Source organism: Enhydra lutris, unplaced genomic scaffold (assembly GCF_002288905.1).
Source record: "Enhydra lutris kenyoni isolate GAN:26980312 unplaced genomic scaffold, ASM228890v2 scaffoldscaffold55, whole genome shotgun sequence".
In the NCBI taxonomy this organism is placed as follows: Eukaryota; Metazoa; Chordata; class Mammalia; order Carnivora; family Mustelidae; genus Enhydra; species Enhydra lutris.
In genome coordinates this window covers 9,712,392-9,734,034 of record NW_019154139.1, presented here as the reverse complement: position 1 = coordinate 9,734,034, position 21,643 = coordinate 9,712,392, and the positions used below count along the sequence as shown (strand labels likewise).

At 44.0% G+C, this 21,643-nt stretch overlaps 1 protein-coding gene across 2 annotated transcripts in view; it reads right to left on the bottom strand.

The window, feature by feature from the left end:
* Positions 1–1,173: 1,173 nt before the first annotated feature.
* LOC111157637 (family with sequence similarity 227 member A) overlaps positions 1,174–21,643 on the bottom strand; it is an 83,160-nt gene continuing 62,690 nt past the window's right edge. Inside the window, exons 15-16 of one of the 2 annotated variants that reach the window (XM_022519230.1) lie at positions 16,691–16,827; positions 1,174–1,349 (exon numbers count right to left, since the gene is read on the bottom strand). In XM_022519230.1, coding sequence (XP_022374938.1) covers positions 1,174–1,349; positions 16,691–16,827 — 313 coding nt within the window. Of the gene's footprint in view, positions 1,350–14,856; positions 14,936–16,686; positions 16,828–21,643 lie in introns of those variants that run through there. The other variant, XM_022519231.1, reaches the window with a different exon arrangement.

The window sequence follows — 21,643 nt, the reverse complement described above, 5'->3', positions numbered from 1 at the left end:
GAATGCAGAAAGTCACCAGCCCAGGGCCCAGCGACGACCACCAAGCCCCACCAAAGGAAGGAAGCCTTGGCTTTCCCCTCACATTCTTCACACGCTCGCCCTTTTTGCCACAGACCCCGCTCGTACCTACAGTCCCGCGAGGTTTTCAAGGTCACTCCCTTCGGCCCCCCGCCCGGGCTTTCCCGTCCTCAGAGATTCTGACCCCGAACCAGAACGCTGAGACTGGCAGCCCTCGCGCCACTGACCAGCAGGTTTGGCGCCAACGGACGAGAGTCTGGGCGCCGGTCCAGCGTGGGCGGGGCCGGGCGATGACACAGGGGCGTGTCCACAGTGGGGGCGGGACATGGTGGGGGGGAGGCAGAGACCGGACGTGGAACAAGAGTGCGGGCCCTTACGGGGCGGGGCGGGGTGGGGGCGGGGCTTGCAGGGAGGCGGGGCGGGGCCCCGGTGGGGTAGGTATGGGGGAGGAGGAGCTAGGAGCCGCTTCCACACGAACCTCGCTGGAGCGCCCGATGGGGAGAGGGAGGGATTCTGAGGCAGAGGAAATGTTATGAGGAGAGGGACCCTGACACGAGCGGAGGCTGGGGGTCTCCATTGAGCTGAGGGAGATGCTGAAGTGGGGAGAAGACTCCAGGGTGGGGACCCTGAGGAGACGTGTGGAAATTAGGGGGCACTGAGGAGGGCGCTGAAGTGAATGAAGACAGGCTGCTGTGAGAAAGAAGGCCCTAAGGTGGGGGTTGTTCGAAATGGAGAGAGGCCGCTGGGAAAGGGTCGTGAGGTGGACAACCAAGGCGGGGAGCGGGCCGTCAGCGAAGGTGGCTGACGGGGCGGCAGGTGCCGCGCAAAATGCTTGTCTTGTTGGGGGACCCTCAGGTCAGGAGGTGGAGTATGGGATCCTCACTGAGACCCCAGCATTCCTGATTTCCGTCCCTTCTCTGTGGCTCCCGTACCATCAGCCGCTCGCTCTCTGGCAGTGAGGCACCCAGGGCCCATTCAGGATGGAGAGTAATTTTTCTGCGTCTGAACTTGAAATTTTAAATAGACAACAGAAGCCAAGCATATTTTGGTCCAGCTTTTAAATAGAAATATGGGGACCGCCTTCTTGCCAGCACGGCCGTCTCTGGCGGCGTCATCCTGCTCCCCTTAAATGGAGACTGACTGTTGACGAGAGAGTCATGAAACATTTGAGAGAGCATCTGTTGAGGTGGAGGCTAGCATGGGTGTCTGTGCAAACAGTTCTCGGAGTTCAAGACCTAGTACAGGACGACCCTTTTTCTTCAGTGTCTGAATCATTTTGTTGGAATAAATAGAAAAAAAAAAAAATTCCCACAATAGCAGTTGGGATTTTGTAGGACATTTTTTTCCCCCTCAGAGTGGATTGTTTAAAAAGCCAACAAATAACTACTGTAGCTCCTTCAAGATCTTACTTTCCAGAAACAGAGCCTGTCCTTCGTGTTAAATGGAAATCAGTGCCCGGTCTGGGGATGGACGAACTGGATAGAGGTGATAGGCCTTCACCTTGACACCTCACCTAATGATTGTAGAACTGTAGAGCAGCTCCTTAGGTGAGGACACCCAAGTGTATGGAAGAGCTGCAAAGAGCACAGCAAGACGATTTAGGGAAATCTAACATATGCAGTTTGGTGTAGTGACAGCTGGGAGAGAGAAATGTTCATAATATTTGAAGGTTGTGTGCACTACACTTAAAGAAACAGAAATGAGCTTGGGAATGACAAATTCATAAAATGAGGATAAAATTCGTGTTTGGATATGGTAATGATGGTTATAGGCAACTTAAAAAAAATTTTTAACCCAAAAGCTGTGGGTAGTTAAAAAGTATACTTGAAGACATCCACTCAAATCAGGCCCCCCCCCCAAAAAAAGGACTAGCCTTTCATATCATATAAAAATTCTGAATATGATGATGGTGATATTTCAGATCAGTGGGGAAATGATGAATTCAGGGAATGGTGCTGGAACAACTAGGTAGCCATCTGGAAGAAAAATAAAATTGGAACCCTACTTCACACCTTATACCAAGATAAATTCCAGATGGATCAATGGATTAAATCTGAATGTAATAACAAATGTGCTAGAAGAAAATGAGACAATTTTTTAATTATCCCAGAATAAGGAAAATCTTCTTAAATATGACACAAAATTCAGAAGCCATAAAATACTTATAAAAATGACTACTTAAAAAAAAAAACCCTGCATTGTAAAATGCTACTTTCCTATTTTAGATATAGAGTATGGGGAGCCAGAGCTTTTGTATCAATCAGTAACTAATTAGTAATTGTGTCAAACAGCTTTCCCAATTTCTCAAATCCTTCGGTGAGTCTATAAATCCTCTACAAAATTTTTAAAATTTCATTTTAATGGTATTCTGAAAACAACTAGGCAGCGGGAGTACCTGAATTTTAAACCATTACACTTTACTGCCCCTCTGTGGACAACCGCCTTATAATCAAAAAAAGTCATATGATCCCACTGTCTGCAGTCGGGTTTCCTCAAACTGGTGCCTGTGGCTGTATGTTCTTGGAGTTTCAAGAGCTCAAATATGAGAAATGCTTTGGTAGAGAACTTAAGAATGAAAGATCATCACACAAAAAGAATTTCACTGAGTATCTCCCCTTCAACAAATTTAATCCGTTCAAAAGATGTTTATTGAATCTCTACTATTTGTCAGACACTGCGCTAAGGGTTATGTACCGGGGATGCAACAACCAACAAGATACAAACCCTAATGGGGGCTATAGATTGGTATGTATATAGGCAATTACTATAGGCAATTACAGTGAAACACACACACACACACACACACACACACACACACACACACACTCACCCCCGACTCTCACACACACACACACACACACACATCAGTCATTTGGGGGCTTTCTCATTTATTTATATTTATTTCCAAATTTGAAAAACTTCCAACTTCAGCACATAGCTGCCCAGAGATGCATGCCCCTGACAAGTTATTTAACCAATATTTACTAAACATAGCTTGATGGGGTGCCTGGGTGGCTCAGTCAGTTAAGTGTCTTGCCTTTGGCTTGGGTCATGATCCCAGGGTCCTGGGATCAAGCACCATTTCTCCCTCTCCCCCTGCTTGTTCTCCCCCCACCTCTCTCTCAATAAAATAAAATCTTTAAAAATTAATAAGCACAGCTTGATTCCAGCTTTCTGCTGGATAAGGAGATGAAGACAGGTCTCTGCCCTTCAAGAGCCATGAGTGTAGTAAGGGAGATAGACACTGAAACATAATCACACACAGGGCAAGGTAAGAGGGATTATACGTGCATTTAGGTAACAGGTAGGTGTCTCACTGCACGATCTTCCCAGAGGAGGTGACACTTAATTTGGGGCTGCGAGGACAAGGGAGGATTTGCCAGCTGGGCAGGGTGGGAAAGGCAGAGGCAACACAGAGGCTTATTTAGGGAAATGCGAGTGGTTCTGCTGGGGTGGAAAAGTGCTAGGGAGAAAGTAGCTCTCAAAAGTGCAGGACAGGGGGTGCGTGGGTGGCTCAGTGGGTTAAAGCCTCTGCCTTTGGCTCGGGTCATGATCCTAGGGTCCTGGGATGGAGCCCCCAGTAGAGTCAGGCTCTCTGCTCAGCAGGGAGTCTGCTTCCCTTCCTCTCTCTCTGCCTGCCTCTCTGCCTACCTGTGATCTCTGTCAAATAAATAAAATCTTAAAAAAAAAAAAGTGCAGGACGGAAGCTAAAGGTAACATCTGATGACAGCCAACACTTAGAGCACTTTCTCCTTTCCACAGATTACTGCAACCCCTCATCACAAAGACACCAGGAGATAGGAACTATCATTACCCCTATTTATAGACAGGGGAACCGAGGGACCAGAAGGTAAAACAACTTGCTTGAGGCTCACGGTCTGGCTCCAGCATTGATGCTCTTAACCAACATACTAAACCAGTATATGGCAGACCCTGTGTATTCATAGGTGATTTTATTTTCTGTTTATAGAAGTACGGTTTCAGCACACATCGGAGTGGCGACTAAGCCAGGCTTACATAGTACAGATGAGCCAGTTACTAGCTGTGTCGTCTTGGAGAAGTTACTTAACCTCTGTGCTTCAATTTCCTCATCTGAAAACCAATAATAGTAATTGTGAGAATTAAATGGGTTAATACACGCAAAGTATTTGGGCTGCTGTGTGAAGAATGGGTTGAAGGGGGAGAGAGGTCGAGAATACCTAGGAGAAGACTGTAAGTCAAAGCCAGGGGTGGTTCAGCCAAGAAAAGCCTCTTGAGCAGCACCTGGGTGGCTCAGTGGGTTAAAGCCTGTGCCTTCAGCTCAGGTCATGATCCCAGGGTCCTGGGATCTGAGCCCCACATTGCATCAGGCTCTCTGCTCAGCAGGAAGCCTGCTTCCCCCTCCCTCTCTCTGCCTGCCTCTGCCTATTTGTGATCTCTGTCAAATAAATCTATCTTTAAAAAAAAAAAAAAAGACCTCTTGAAAATAGGGAAAACTGCACCTCACTCACAGAGTGAGAAGACAATAATACAGTGAGAAGACAATAAAATAAGGTGGAAATATGCTTAAAAGTGTTTAGTTCAGGGGTGCCTTGCTGGCTCAGTCAGTGGAGCGAGTGACTCTTGATCTTGGGCTTGTGAGTTTGAGCCCCACATTGGGCGTAGAAATTACTTAAAAATAAGATCTTTTTTTTTTTTTTTTTTAAAGATTTTATTTATTTATTTGTCAGAGAGAGAGAGGGAGAGAGAGCAAGCACAGGCAGATAGAATGGCAGGCAGAGGCAGAGGGAGAAGCAGGCTCCCTGATGAGCAAGGAGCCCGATGTGGGACTCGATCCCAGGACGCTGGGATCATGACCTGAGCTGAAGGCAGCTGCTTAACCAACTGAGCCACCCAGGCGTCCCAAAAATAAGATCTTTTTTTAAAAAAGTGTTTAGTTCAGGGCGCCTGGGTGCCTCAGTTGGGAAAGTGTCTGCCTTCGGCTCAGGTCATGATCCGGGAATCCCAGCATCGAGTCAGGCATTGGGCTCCCTGCTCAGTGGGGAGTCTGCTTCTCCCGCTGACCTCCCTCCTCTCATGTTCTCTCTTTCTTTTACTCTCTCTCTCTCTCTCAAATAAATAGAATCTTTAAAAAAAAAAAGTGTTTCATTCAGAGTAAAAACCTTGAATGGTTTTATTATGGACAATTTCTAATATATACAAAGGTGAAATAATATATTTCCATCACCCACCTTCAACAATTTTCAACACATGGCCAAACTTATTTCACTTAAATCTCCACCCACTTACTCCCCCTACTATTTTGAAGCAAATTCCATACATCATATAATTTCTTCTGTGAATATTTCAGTATGTCTCTCTAAAAGATAAGGACTCTTTTTAAAAACATAACCATAATGCCAATAGCACACTTAAAAATTAATAAAAATTAACTTTTAATTATTAATTATTAATTAAAATATTCAATTGTTTCATCAATGCCATCTTTTTTTTTTAAGGTTTGTTTCAACTGGGATCAAAAAATGTCTACACGTAGCAACAGACTGATGCCTTTGACCCTCTTTTGAAAAATCTATAGATTTCCTTCTTTCTTCCTTGTGACTTGTTTTTAAAAAATGGAGTCATTTTTAAAAAGATTTTATTTGAGAGAGAGAGAGAGAGAACAAGCAGGGGGAGGGACAGAGGGAGAGGGAGAAGCAGGCTCCCTGCTAAGTAGGGAGCCTGACTCAACTCGGGGCTCAATCCCAGGACTCTGGGATCATGACCTGACCCAAAGGTAGACGCTTAACTGACTGAGCCACCCAGGCACCCCCAAAATGGAATCATTTTTAAAAATGGATTTTTCCAGAGCCTGGATTTTGCTGATTGCATCCTGGGGTGATATGCTTCTCTGTCCCCTGTATTTCCTGTTACAGTAGTTGGATGTAGACTCTAGATCAGATCCAAGTTTGGTTATTTGGTAACGATTATCTTATAGGTGGTCTACCATTAGGAGGCATTTAGTGGCTTTTTATCTTTTGGGGATGTTAGCAGCTGTTGATGATCAAGCTAGATTAAGTCATTGGGGGTCACAAAATAGTCATATTTTAATTCTGTTCCTTTTTAATTTATTAAGTGGAATACTTCTAAAAGAGGAACTTCCCCTCATCTACTATTTGGTTACCTGGTAGTAAGGTTTGTATGGAAATGGCATGATAAAAGCTGACTTTTGCCAGATTTCAGAATAATGAATTGGTTCCCTAGTATCTTTGAGTGGCGACCAATTAATCTTTTTAAAGCAATAGTATGAATATCTAAGTGAAAATGTTTTTTGGGATTTTTTTAAATTAAAGATTTTATTTATTTATTTGACAGAGAGAGCGATCACAAGTAGGCAGAGAGGCAGGCAGAGAGAGAGTGGGGAAGCAGGCTCCCTGATGAGCAGAGAGCCTGACTCAGGGCTCAATCCCAGGACCCTGAGATCATGACCTGAGCCAAAGGCAGAGGCTTAACCCACTGAGCCACCCAGGTGCCCCTGAAAATGTTTTTGATGTACTTCAATTCCAATTATTATTACAATGCTTAAATTGTCCCAATCTTTTTTTTTTTTTCAGTAAGCACCACACCCAATGTGGGGCTTTAACTCATGACCCTGAGATCAAGAGTTGCATACTCTACCGACTGAGCCAGGCTGCACCCCTAAATTATCCCATCTTTAGCCAATGAGATCCCAGTTGGCTCATGACTTTCTCAGACGGGACTCTTATCTTTAGTAGCTTTTCTGTTGTCTAGTGTAGCAAGAGGTTGCGTGTTCATCTCATGATTTCCCTGCCCTAGACGGGGAACCAGACATTTCTTCAAGGATCCCTGAATCCTTTTAGTGCAAATCGTGTTTCAAGTCCACGGTCTGGGGCATTGCTACTGCGGTCTTTATTTCTAGGTCAGTTCAATGGATAGAGTTAGGAAATAGGTTTTTTGTTCTGTTTTAAATAGGTTGAGGTGTAAGTGACATACAAGAGAGTGCATATATTTAAAATGTGTCTACTCCTGAGAACCTTTCACCACAATGAAGAATGCACATATCCATCACCCCAAAAGCTTCTTCAGGCTTCTTTATAAACCCTTCCATTCTCTCCTCCCCTCCACTCTCTAGACATCCCTCCTCTCGGTTACTCAGGCAACTGTTTTTAAACATAAAATACATCCTTAGTTCATCATCAGTTCAAAATCAGGACAGTAGGATTTTACCTTCATCTCTTCTACTTTAATGTGCGGAGGGTGCTAGTTCTCAGCAACACTGGGAATGACAGAATTGGGGTATTACACAATTACTCATTTGTTTTATCCATTACAGTAAATGCTTCTTAAATGTTAGTTCCCTGCAACACTCTATCTACCCCCTTCCCCTTATAAAGGGCAAAGAATCCTTCACCATAATTTTCCCTTCTAATAGTTACAAAGAACAGAGACAGGTCTTTTCATCTGGAATTTCCTGAGAGGCCTATGGTTAGGAGTCCTCAGTAATTTCTGGAAGGGGTCTGTGCAGAGATCTTGGCCCCAAGCTGTGCAAAGGATTGTCCTGAAAGACAATCTGGGTCCAGAAAACCAGGACAGCTTCTGGGTGGGGGCTCGTAGAAACAGATAGGTTGACAGGAGATCACATCCATTATGGTAACTGCTACCATCATGGAGGAGCATGAAAGGCTGTGGGAGTGCACAGGAGAGGTCCCTGTGCCAACTTTGTTGGTGGTGTATCAGGGAAGGCTTCCTGAAGGAGAGGATGCCTGTGTGGGGTCCTGAAGATGGAGCAGGAATGAGTGATATTGGGACTTCATAATGAGGAGGGATAAGGGATTTTCAGGTACAGAAGCAGAGGAAAGACCCAGCAATAGGAGAAAGTATGGCTCCTTAGAGAAACTGTAAATAAAGGGCTAACTGCAATTTGAGTGGGAAGGGAAGGCGTGAGAAACCTCTGGCTATCTTATGTGGCGCCTTGCACATGGCAAAGGCTCCGTACGTCCTGGTTTCGGGAGAAGTGTATATTAACAGCAATGGCAACAACAATAGCGGGTAGCAATGGCCAAGTGTACCCCTGTGCCGAGAACGTTGCATAAATTATCTCATTTAATGATCACAACACTACTGCGAGGCAGGCATTCCCTTTCTGCATTCAAGAAAACAAGTTCAGAAAAGATCAAGTTACATAGCTACTAGGCCTAACATCATACATCTATCATGAGGCAGGGTAGGGACTCTGAGCCCTGAATTTTGGGGGGCCAAAGCTTGAACGCTTTCCTTATCACCCTTCCCCCATCCCTTTACTGGGACTATTCAAGTGAATATACGTTATCTGTGGGAGACACCGGAGAGCCCAAGAATGTACTTATTTTCTTCTTGGTTCAGGCAAATAACCATCTGCTTCTTTTCTTTCAACTTCGCATTGCCAGGCAGACTGCTATAACACAGACCAGGTCACCTCCTAGTGCCCTAAGGACCAAGTGATAAAAGCCACACCCGTCAGCCCAGCTCCTTCCACATACTCACCCCTGCACCTCTGAGTCTCAGGGAAGTCGCTTTTCCATTTGGATTTTCTTGGATTCCACACAGATTTCTAGCAAAGCTTAATGTATCTATTGGCTTCTACATCCTTCTCCCTCTCTTCCAGGCCGTGTGCATCTTAAGGACAAGTGCTGTGTCTTTATTCATCTCTGTACCCTCTGGGACTGCTGCAGGCATGGTAGAAAATAGACATCTAGAGGGCTTGCGCAACCCCTCCAAATCTCGGTGTCCTCCCAGGAGAGATGGAAGTGACAATACTCACTTTGTGGGGAGCCACAAGGAGTAGGTTAACCCAGATCATGTGTAGGCCGGACTTACCAGAGTACTCAGCATATCATAAGTACTCAGTAACTGTCTCCTATGATTACTACTACTGTGTTATATAATAATATTAAATCTTCCATAGTATTACCACTAATAAGTGAGTGAAAGAATTAGTAAGTGAATGCATGAGGGAATGAGGTGACTTAACTTCAATTTAAATCCTGACTTTGGGGGTGCCTGGGTGGCTCAGTGGGTTAAAGCCTCTGCCTTCAGCTCAGGTCATGATCCTAGGGTCTTGGGATCGAGTCCCGCATCGGGCTCTCTGTTCAGCAGGGAGCCTGCTTCTCTCCCTCTCACTCTCTGCCTACTTGTGATTTCTGTCAAATAAATAAATAAAATCTTTAAAAAAAAATAAATCCTGACTTTGTCCAAGGGTAGAAGTGAACTTTAATATTCTCTGTCCCATGGACTGGAAACAACTACATGTGTTGTGGTATTACTGTTTTGTTTGTTTTGTTGTTTCTGCTTTCGATGAGACCCAACAACATGGGCAGGCTTCAGCCAATAGTTGTCCCCATTCTTGGACAAGGGTTCATCCAGGAGAGCTAGAAGGTGAGGGGTTAAGGAAGCTGGATTCACTTTTCTGCATTGGTTTTCACTTCTTGCTGTCCTCCCTGTAGATGAATCATAAAAACATAAAGAGAAAAAGATTAAAAGGTCTATGTGATGAAGAGAATGGAAGTGAGTCCGCAGGGTTACGTAAACAGCTTAAAATCAACCACCCAGAGTGAAACTAGTCAGAAGACTGGGAAATGAAGGTGAAATGGACAGACTATGTAATGTGTCTGAATGTAGTGTGGGGCAGATTTGTATAACCAAGGGGAAATTTGGAGATAAATTGTGATACGAACATGACAAAAGAAAAAGGCAAGAAAACGGGCAGATTAAAAAGAGAGAGAGAGACTTAGTTCCAGGGATAGCAGAAGGTTCTATAGGAAAACAAAAATCACCACATCACTCTCCATGGCTCATGTCAATTGTGTTGATGGTATAACAACGCTGATTAGTGATCCACACCAAACCACCACAGAAACACACGGAGAGGATGAGATAGGAGGTATGTGCATATGAGAGAGAGCCCAGTCCTTCCCTTCCCTGCTGAGAACTCAATGCACAGTGCCTAACAGTGAAAAATCAAGGAGCCAGAGCACCATGGTATTTCAACAGGAACAGGAAAACAAACACCAAAACAATCAGTGAAGAAAGTGGAAAATGTGTTGCCGGGGAATGGAAAGCAGGTCCAGAGGAGTGCAATCTTTTGTAACAAGCTGTGTCCAACTATTAACTAATTAATTTAATAAGCACCTACATTATGCTTTTCATAGTTAATCAGTTAATTTTTTAATTTTAATTTTTATTTATTTTTAAAGATTTTATTTATTTATTTGACAGAGAGAGAGCGATCACAAGTAGGCAGAGAGAGAGGAGGAAGCAGGCTCCCTGCTGAGCAGAGAACCCAATGAGGGGCTCCATCCCAGGACCCTGAGATCATGACCTGAGCTGAAATCAAGAGACAGATGGCCAACCAACTGAGCCACCCAGGTGCCCATCAGTCCGTTAATTTAATGGGCACCTTATATATTACTTTACATCAGGCACTGTTCACAATGCTTTACAAATGTTAACTAATTAAATTCTTATACTATATATACCATTATTATCCCCATTTTACAAATGAACAAACTTGAGACACAGAGAAGTTAAGTAAGGCTCAAGGTCACAAAGCTAGTCAGTCATAGGTCAAGGAGCTGGGATTGACACCCAGGTGATCTAACCCCAGAGCTGCCACTCTATTTAATTTTTAAAGGATGAATATGAATTATTTTAATTCAAATATAAGCAAAAGAAATTTAAATCAGTGTGATCTTTTAAGAGGATTTATTCCAACTTCATGGGTATAGAGAGGCAAAGTTCTAAAATGTGATCAATTTTTTGTATAAGCAATGAACTGAAGCAGAATGCTAAACACACATTAGCTAATCACTAATGCCTTCACCAAAAATTCACTAAATCCTTACTATGAGCAAGCCATAGGAACAGGTACAAAAGATTCAATGCTGAATTAGACAAGGTCCTTGAACTTGGGAGACTTCTAGTACAGAGAGCGAGATAGACAAGTCCATCAGTAAGTAGGTCATATTCAGGGAAGCAAACTTAGAAAAGCACAGAACACAAAGTAGGAAGTCATTAGGGCAGTTTGGGAAGACTTCCTGGAGGTGGTGATGCCCATGCTGGGCTTTAAGGGTCAGGTAGGAGTTGGCCAGATGAAAAAGTGGCTAAAGGATATTTAAGGAAGAGGACAGAGCAATGAATACTTATTAAAGTGAAATGAATTAGTGGCATTCTTCTTTCATTCTGAAATATTAGAAGGTCAGAAACCACAGTATGTACAAGCCCCTCTTAACCTGAGAGATTCCACAGCCCAAACCAGTGGGGCTGAAAACCATGTGGCTATATGCCAGTATCAGTGGCTGTTTCTCTAATCAAAGGAAAAAAAAATAAACTGATAAAACTGGTCTTCATATTAAGTTTACTTCTTAACACTTCTCTTAGAAATAGGCTGTAGGGCAGGCCCTAGAGTCTGGCCGCGGGTTTCAAATCCTGGCTCTTCTGTCTACCAAAGGCGAGAGCTTGGGCACTAAACCTCTCTGGCCTCAGTTATAAAATGAGGACAACACCACCCCAGAATTGATAGGAATGTTGTGGGGATTAAAGCATACACACACCATGCTTAGAACAGAGTAATATCTAGCTGGCATGACTCCTTTGGGTGCCCTTGCTCAAAGTGATAAAACGAATGAATAAATAAAAGTTAAAATTAAGAAAAAAAAACCTAAAAAAAAAAGAAAAAAATTAACCTGTAAAAAGTTATCATTTCTTAACATATTATATGTTACTTTAAGATACCAAAGTTTGTAGATATACTGAAGATCTATATTTTATGCTACTCAATAGTCCTTTATTTGGGCAGCAGAATTGAGAGCAGAGCTATTTTGATGGATTTCTGCAAAGAGCTCTACGACTTCTGGCTGTCCTGCCCCCAACACATGGGAGAATCAAGGCTCTGAGCTCAGGAAAATGGCCTGCCTACCTCTTCCTCTACCCTAGAGCAGTAATCCTATAAAACAACGGCTAGATGCTTTCTCCAAATTGGGTCTGCCCCAAACCTCCCAGTCCAGAATGGTCCAATGTACAGTTGACCCATAAGGAACCTGGGCCTCAACTCAAGCAAGCCTCAGCTGCCTCCTTTGAAAAACAGGAAAAATAAAATTTACCTAGACTTGGATGGGACAATGGAACATGCCTAGCACAGGGCCAAGACAACTTCCCTCAATTCCCCTTCCTATTTGTAATAGGGGGAACAGGTCTGCTCTTCCTCAGGCTCTGAAAATTCTGGGGTGGCCAGTCCTTAGTGATTTCTGAAACAAGTGTCTGGGGAGACATTTTTGGATCCTGTGTGTGCCCTCTCTTAATGTGAAATCATAGGGACACCTGGGTGGCTCAGTTAGTTAAGCATCTGCCTTTGGCTCAGGTCATGATCCCGGGGTCCTGGGATCAAGCCCCACATCAGGCTGCCTGCTCAGCGTGAAGTCTGTTTCTCCCTCTGCCTCTCCCCCTGTTTGTGCTCTCTTGCTCTCTCCCTCTCAAATAAATAAATAAAATCTTTTTTTTTTTTTTTTTTAATGTGAGAATAGGGGCGCCCCAGTGGCTAGGTTGGTTGGGCGACTGCATTCTGCTCAGGTCATGATCCTAGAATCCCAGGATCCAGTCCTGAATCAGGATCCCTGCTTGGTGGGGAATCTGCTTCTCCCTCTGGCCCTCCTTCTTCTCATGCTCTCTCTCCCTCTCTCTCATTCTCTCTCTCAAATAAATAAATAAAATCTTTTTTAAGAAATGTGAGAAGCTTGGAGCTTGGAGGCTCTCCCTTGTGGGAAAGAATTGTGTTTTCTGGAGCTTCAGCATTTCAGTGCCCAGGGGTGGCTAAGTAGGGTAAGGACTGCCCTAAGAGGTAAGAACTCAGTTGGTCCAGGGCCCAGAAAGCCTGGGAGTCCTTCTGGGCTGGGGTAGACCAGTGGTCTCAAACAGGCATGTTCAAAGATGTCGTGGATGAGGGAGGGTACGAAGCTTTATGAAACAATGATACAATGACTATTAGTAACTGTCAGATTCTACGGCAGGTTCTTTTTATGGCTGAGCTCTCCACACGTAACCACCATCCACATCTTTTAGGGCCAATGAAACAGGCCCAGAGAACAAAGGTACTTGACCTGAGGTCGCAGAAGGAGCAGAGCAAAGATTCAAAACCCAGATCTTTTTAGAGTAAAGTCTACTCTACTTGTAGAGCCTACGGCTTCATCTGCCATCAGGACTTTTAAAAACCCAAATATTTTTAAAAATCCACCACTCCCCAAGACTTAGAAAATAAAGTGTTTCATGGCTTGTTCGGAGATCTTCTCTGTGTTCACCTCTCCTGGAACCCCCTTCACACCCTTTCTTGACCCCCCACCATGCTAATTCCTGCCTCTGAGCCTTTGCCTTTGCTGATCTGTCCACCACAGGCTCATGCCAGCCTCTTGCCTCATCCTCTTCCTTTGGCCTGGCAAACCCCTTCTTATCTTTTCCAGACTCAGTTCAAGGAACACCACTTCTGTAAAGCGTTTCTGGGGGTGCCTGGCTGGCTCAGTCAGAAGAGCGTGCAACACTCGATCTCAGGGTTGTGAGTTTGAGCCCTATGTTGGGTGTAGAGATTACTCAATTAAAAAAAAAAATCTTAAAAAAAAAAAAAAAAAGAAGTGTTTCTGCGTGGCTCCTGGGTCCCCTCTGTCTAACAACACCTCCAGAGTTTAGGGTGTTCATTGGTTGATCCATTTGCCTTCTCTCTACCAGAGTGTGAGCTTCTCGAAAATAGGGACTGTGTGTTAACGACTGTTTTTTTACCCAGTGTCTATTTCAGGGAACTTCTGAAACCTCTTATTTTCTTCTTATTTTATTTTATTTTATTTTATTTAGAGAGAGCAGGGGGAGGGGCAGAGGGAGAGGAAAAGAATCTCAAGCAGATTCCATACAGAGTGCACAGCCTGACACAGGGCTCCGTCTTACAACCCTAAGATCATGACCTGAGCTGAAATCAAGAGTTGGACGCTTAACTGACTGAGCCACCCAGGCGTCCCTGAAACCTTTTCTTTCTTTCTTTGTTTAAATTCATTTTATTTGTCAGAGAGAGAGAGAGCACAAACAGGGGGAGCAGCAGGCAGAAGGAGAAACAGACTCCCTGCCGAGCAGGGAGCCTGAAGAGGGACTTGATCCCAGGACCCTGAGATCATGACCCAAGCCGAAGGCAGATGCCTAACTGAGTGAGCCACCCAGGCATCCCCCTGAAACCTTTTCTAACCTGGGCTTGCTGCTGTGTAAAATGCAGTGGGTCATGTCTGCCTCATACGGCTGTTATGAAGGTCAAAATAAGGTGATGTCTGTCACGCATTGAGCTTACTTGTTTAGTTAACAACTAAAGCCATTTTTTTAAAGATTTTATTTATTTATTTGACAGACAGAGATCACAAGTAGGCAGAGAGGCAGGCAGAGAGAGAGAGGGGGAAGCAGGATCCCCGCCAAGCAGAGAGCCCGATGCGGGGCTCGATCCCAGGACCCTGGGATCATGACCTGAGCCAAAAGCAGAGGCTTTAACCACTGAGCCACCCAGGTGCCCCAAGCCATTATTACATTATAGTTTAATACTGTTAGTTGTAATATTTAAAATAAAATAATGGGTAAAAGAGTAAAGGTGTGAATAAACGCAGTGCTCCAAGCAAAAACTCTGCACTTCTGCTTTTCACTCAGCATAGGAACAACTATGATGGAATATTTCCCCTTATCCTGGGTATCGCTATTTCTGTGTCTCAGTCTTTGGCCACAGTTTCCTTTTTCTCCTGTTGTTTTGTCCTACCTGGTAGAAATATCAGGGCTCCTGAGGGAGCTTCCCAGTTCCAGGGGAGAGAATTAGTCAAGGTCTAATAGTGACAAGGGAGAGCAGTCCAGCTTCTCTCTCGCTTCTCTCTCCCTCTCCTCCTTTTCCTTCCTGTGGGGGAAATTAAAACAAAACAAAACAAAACAAAAACAGTTAACAAAAATTGGATCAAAAATTCAGTGTGTTTTCTTCAAAGGTGTCACTGAAATCTTGTTAGATATTGACAGGAGATGTTTACAAAGGGACCAATAACGGCGACAGCAAATAACCAGACCAGAATGCTGAACGCACTGCACGATCCCATCATCTGTCTTTTAGGCACCGTTGGGTGCCTAAAAGGCTCTGGACTTGGCCCCAGGAAAACAAGATCACCCAGGGCAAGATTCTTTGAGGCCAAATATTCAGTCTAGGGAGATGGACAAGGAACTATGATTGAGTAGGCTAAGATCTATGGAGCATGATCAGGAAAGCACAGGGCACATAACGGGTACCCTGAGTAGGCAAGTCAGGGGAGACTTCCTGGAGGTGATGCCTGAGCTGGGTTTTAAAGGTCTGCGAGCTTTCTCAACTCATTAAGCTTTGGTTTCTTCTCTAAAATGGATAGTATAACACCATCTATCTGTGTTGAGATGGCTAGTTACCAACTCATCGTCTGCTCTCCCTTTTTCTTTAATGGAAGAATGAGCCAGCTTTTGTTTAAGACGGCAATGTGTCCAGATTTTTTTTTTAAATTACATTTCCCAGGGGCGCCTGGGTGGCTCAGCGGATTGAGCCTCTGCCTTTGGCTCAGGTCATGATCTCGGGGTCCTGGGGTTGAGCCCTGCATTGGGCTCTCTGCTCAATGGGGAGCCTGCTTCCCTTCCTCTCTCTCTGTCTACCTCCCTGCCTACTTGTGATCTCTTTGTGTCAAATAAATAAATAAAATCTTTTTTAAAAATAATAAATAAATAAATTACATTTCCCAGCCTCCGCTGAAACGAACATCACCATGTGACTAATATCCAACCCTTGAAATAAAGTGGCAATGTTAAATGGTACTTCCAGGGAGGTTATTAGAAAGGGAGAGGGTAACAGTGATTGACTACAACTGAGCATGAGGGATCTTTCTGGGGTGATGAAAAAGTTTTTAAACTGGATGGTAGCAATTGTTGCCAAACTCTGTAAATTTGCTAAAATTAATTGAATTGGGTACTTCAAATGAGCAAACTTTATGGTAAATTACCCCTCAGTAATATTATAAAGTAATAATAATTATTTTAAAAAATCACTTAAAATTTTTTTTTAAGGAATGTTAAGTTTTGGGTTTTTTTTTTTTTAAAGATTTTATTTATTTATTTGAGACAGAGATAACATGATCAATAGGGAGGAGCAAAGGGAGAGGGAGAAGCAGGCTCCCCACTGAGCAGGGAGCCCGATGCGGGACTTGATCCCAGGACTCTGGGATTCTGACCTGAGCTGAAGGCAGACATTTAACTGAGTGAGCCACCCAGGCGCCCCAATAAATATAATCATTAAAAAAAAAAAAAGAGGGTGGCTGGATGATGGACAGTGGTGTGGGTTATGTGTTGTGGTGAGTGCTGGGTGTTGTGTAAGACTGATGAACAGACCTGTGCCCCTGAAACAAATAATACATTATATGTTAATAAAAAATAAATTAAAAAAAAATAAAGTATTCAGACAGGGTGCCCGGGTGGCTCAGTCAGTTAAGCATCTGATTCTTGATCTCAGCTTGGGCCTTGATCCCAGGGTTGCGAGTTCAAGCCCCATGTTGTGCTCCACACCCAGTGTGGAGCCCACTTAAAATAAAAAAATTCTAACAGTATTCATATTTCCACTTGTCCATGGTCTTTGTCGGAACAAACCTTAAAAGAAATGCAGTCTCCCTCTCAGGACTTCCTCTAGATTTCCTGTCAAAGGAGTCCTCAACCAAGGTGGAAGGTGGGATGAACATGTGGTTTGTCTTCTTTCGCTCTAATGCTCTTTGATCGATATTCTTCACCTCCCTGTGGGGAAATCACAAAGGCGCATATGGAAAAATACTGAAGAGTCAGCATGATCTTTTCACTCCTATTTTCATATGTAAAGAGAGAGAAATATTTACAGACTTATTCATTCAAGAGCAAGCAGAGAGCGGACTGTGAGTCCGGAGCCCCTGCGGTGTGCTAGGGGTCATGTCAGTGCTTGGGGACACAGATAGGAATAAGACGTGGTCGCTGAATTCAAGGAACATACACTCAAATTAGGAGGATGGGAAAAAAATCAACAGTCTGAAAGAAAGCCAAATACTGAAGGCAAGCTGAATTCAAGTTGGGGATCTGCTGCTTGCTATGTGACTTTGGGCAAATTACTTAACCTCTCCCTGCCAGTGTACCCATCTCAACTTGGTGATAATTGAACCTAGGGTTGTGGCGAAGGTTAACTGAGTTGCCACAGGTCGAGTGCTTAGCTCAGTGTCTGGTACACCATAAATAAAGTGCCCCAGAAGTGCCCTGTGCTGCTGGTGTTCTTACAGAAGATGGTTTTCCGTGGAGTGTGTTGAGATAAGCACAGGGCACACAATGGGGAAAAGGAATTGGGTGATACACAAGCTGACTTTTGAATGTGAGCAGACATTTACTTGATGATGAAGCAGGTTGCGGGCACTCAGGGTCGACAGAATAGCAATAAAAATGTATTTGTATGAATTAAGAGTCTGTCATATACTTCTCTGCTGATGAAGGATAGAGGTAGAAAGATTGGTATTAAAAAAAAATAGCAGTGATCTTGGCCTGAACTGAGGTAGGGAAGCTGAAGGGACTCCATTTATTTTATTATTTTATTTATTTATTTATTTTAAATATTTTATTAATTTGAGAGAGAGAAAGAGCATGAGTGGGGAAGGAGTGGAGGGTGAGGGAGAAGCAGACGCCCCGCTGAGCACAGAGTCCAACATGAGCTCCATCCCAGGACCCTGAGATCATGACCTGAGCTGAAGTCAAATCCTCAACTGACTGAAGCACCCAGGCATCCCTATTTTTTTTCCTTAAGATTTTATTTATTTATTTATTTATTTGAGAGAGAGAAAGTGTGTGAACACATGTGCAAGTGGGGGGAGGATTGGAAAGAGAGGGTCAAGCGGACTCCGTGCTGAGAACAGAGGCCAAGGTAGGGCTCGATCCCATGACACAAGTTCACAGCCTGATGGGACACCCAACCGACTGAGCTACCCAGGAGGCCCTGAAGGGACTCCATTTTAGAAAGGCTCTATCTCTGCTGGTTTTCCACTAGGCCCCATTTCAGAATAAGCCAAAGAAGCTATGTTCCCACTTCAAGGGGGAATCAAGATAATTAATCATTCTCTGAATTGTGTCCTAGGCCCCAAACACCTAATAATGTCAAAGCAGCACCAGATCCCAAACACGTTCCAGGCTGACACTGGTATCAATACCCCCACCTTCGGTAATTTATGGAATAACATCTGTTTTCACCCAACACTCACCTCTGACTGGGGCCTACCCTGGACTCCTGAAGGAACAAGTACCCTAGACCCCTTTCCAATAGAAACCCCTAACCCCAGGCAATGACAAGTCTCCTTCTCCTTTTCTTTCCAGGTCTCCCAGACATTCTGCTATTTTCTACCTGTCATTTAGACTATTTCATAAACTCTGTTTCCACTTTCTCTCTCGCATTTGATTTCTATCCTGTGTGAAGCCAGGACCCTCTTGGCTGTCCTGGGGAAACCTCCCCTGGGTCCTCAGACTCAACCTGCCTGTATCAAAGCCAATGGTTATTTTAACAATGGGCATCTTTTTCCAAGTCAAAGGAAGAAATTCTGTTGACACAACATTCTTACTTTTAGGATCGAACAGCAGCAAATTGCATTTTTCCTTGTTATGATCACATTTTTAAAAAGATTTTATTTATTTATTCAAGAGAGAAAGAGAGAGTGAGCAAGAGAGAACATGAGCCAGGGGAGGGGCAAGGGAGAGGGAGAAGCAGATTCCCAGCTGAGCAGGGAGCCTGATGTGGGGCTCCGTCCTAGGACCCCAGGATCATGACCTGAGCCAAAGGCAGATGGTTAACTGACTGAGCCACCCAGGTGCCCTGATGATCACATTTTCTTTTTTTAAGATTTTATTTATTTATTTGACAGGCAGAAATCACAAGTAGGCAGAGAGGCAGGCAGAGAGAGAGAGGAGGAAGCAGGCTCCCTGCTGAGCAGAGAGCCCGAAGTGGGGCTCGATCCCAGGACCCTGGGATCATGACCTGAGCCAAAGGCAGAGGCTTTAATGCACTGAGCCACCCAGGCGCCCCTGATGATCACATTTTCTAACAGAAAATCACTGAAGAAATTCCTTGACGATATTTTCTATAGCGTTCTTTCTTGAGACGTTGAAACCCACACATGCCTTAGGCTCATATTTTGCACAAGAAAAACCATCTTTAGTTTATGTGACAGAATCATATGTTGAAAACGTTTCATGGGGTTCTGCAAAGAGCATTCTGAATTATGGGTGCTCTGTGCCCAGACAAGTTTGAGGATCAGGGCTCTGGACTTACATGTCAATAAAGTTCTCCAGCAGCCAGAGACCCTGTTCCCTCAAAGCATGCCTCGCCTGCACAGGCAAACTCGGCTCTTCCTCTACCTACAGCAGGTACCCCTGGATTGCCTTTTCTTTACTTCTACTTCTTCTTTTTCTAAAGATTTTATTTATTTGAGAGAGAGAGAGAGAGTGCATAAGCAGGAGCAGCAGCAGAGGGAGAGGGAGAAGCAGGCTACCCACAGAGTAGGAAGCCCGATGTGGGGCTTAATCCCAGGACCCTGAGATCATGACCTGAGCTGAAGGCAGATGCCTAACCTACTGAGTCACCCAGGCGCCCCTGGATTGCCTTTTCTAATAGCGGCTGCTCCAGGTCTCCCCAATCACAGACTTTCAAATCTGAGTCCTGCGCTGCTTTGGACCCTGCAATTTCCATGGCACGGGGTCACAGGTATTATCTCTGGCCGTTGGCATTTACTGAGCACTTTCTTTGAGCCAGGCACAGAGCTAGACATCTCCATTCCCCCACAGCTACTCTGTGTCCCTGTTTACAGACGGTAACCAAGCCTCACACAGGCTGTGATGGACATAATTCAGATAGAGAGTGAGACAGAGCTTCAGTCTGTCCAACTACAAAGCCAGTGTTTCCTACTGATATGCTCTATTTGGGAAATAAGATGGTAACTGAGGTCCCAAAGGAGTCCTAGCCCATGTGCAAGTAATAGTCCATATGGCCATTTGACTTTTGTTTTTGTTATGGCTACCATTAAAAAAAAAAAAAGCTTAAAAAATAATATATAAAAGTAATGAAAATTGCACAATCAATACCATTTACCCATTATTTAGCTTCAATAGTTACCAACATAAGATTAATCTTGAAACATCCATTACTCCCTTCACACCCCTCCATTCCCACCCCACATGGGCGATTTTCAAGAAGAGCCTAGATACCATGTCATCTCATCCAGAAACACTTCATTAGGTATCTCTTTCAGACACGACACTTTTATTTTTTGTTTATTTTTTAAGATTTTATTTATCTATTTGCTAGAGAGAGAGAGAGAGAGAGAGAGATTGCACAAGCAGGGAGAGCAATAGGCAGAGGGAGAAGCAGGCTCCCTGCTGAGCAAGGAGCCTGCCGTGGGGCTCCATCCCAGGACCCTAGATCATGACCTGAGCCAAAGGTAGACGTTCAACTGACTGAGCCACCCAGGCGGCCCCAGATTTGACTCCTTTAAAAAAATAGGTAACTACAAATGGGAGAAGATATTTGCAAATGACATATCAGATAAAGGGCTAGTATCCAAAATCTATAAAGAGCTTAGCAAACTCAACACCCAAAGAACAAATAATCCAGTCAAGAAATGGGCAGAAGACATGAACAGACATTTCTGCAAAGACGACATCCAGATGGCCAACAGACACATAAGAAAGTGCTTCACATCACTCAGCATCAGGAAAATACAAATCAAAACCACAACGAGATACCACCTCACACCAGTCAGAATGGTTTAAATTAACTAGTCAGGAAATGACAGATGCTGGCGTGGATGTGGAGAAAGGGGAACCCTCCGACACTGTTGATGGGAATGCAAGCTGGTGCAACCACTCTGGAAAATAGCATGGAGGTTCCTCAAAAAGTTGAAAATAGAGCTACCCTATGACCCAGCAATCGCACTAAAGATACAAACGTAGTGATCTGAAGGGGCACATGCACCCGAATGTTTATAGCAGCAGTGTCCACAATAGTTAAACTATGGAAAGAACCTAGATGTCTATCAACAGATGAATGGATAAAGGAGATGTGGTATATATACAATGGAATACTATGCAGCCATCAAAAGAAATGGAATCTTGCCGTTTGCGATGACATCGATGGAACTAGAGGGTATTATGCTTAGCGAAATAAGTCAATCGGAGAAAGACAACTATCATTTGATCTCCCCGATATGAGGAAGTGGAGATGCAACTTGGGGGGTTTGGGGGGTAGGAAAAGAACAAATGAAACAAGATGGGATCGGGAGGGAGACAAACCATAAGAGACTCTTAATGTCACAAAACAAACTGAGGGTGGCCGGGGGGAGGGGGCTAGGGAGAGGGTGGTGGGGTTATGGACATTGGGGACGGTATGTGCTATGGTGAGTGCTGTGAAGTGTGTAAACCTGGCGATTCACAGTCCTGTAGCCCTGGGGCTAATAATACATTATATGTTTATAAAAAAAAAAAGGAAAAATTAAAAAAAATAGATAACTACAAAACCATTATAATATCTCTACAAAGAAAAAGGATACACCAGTAC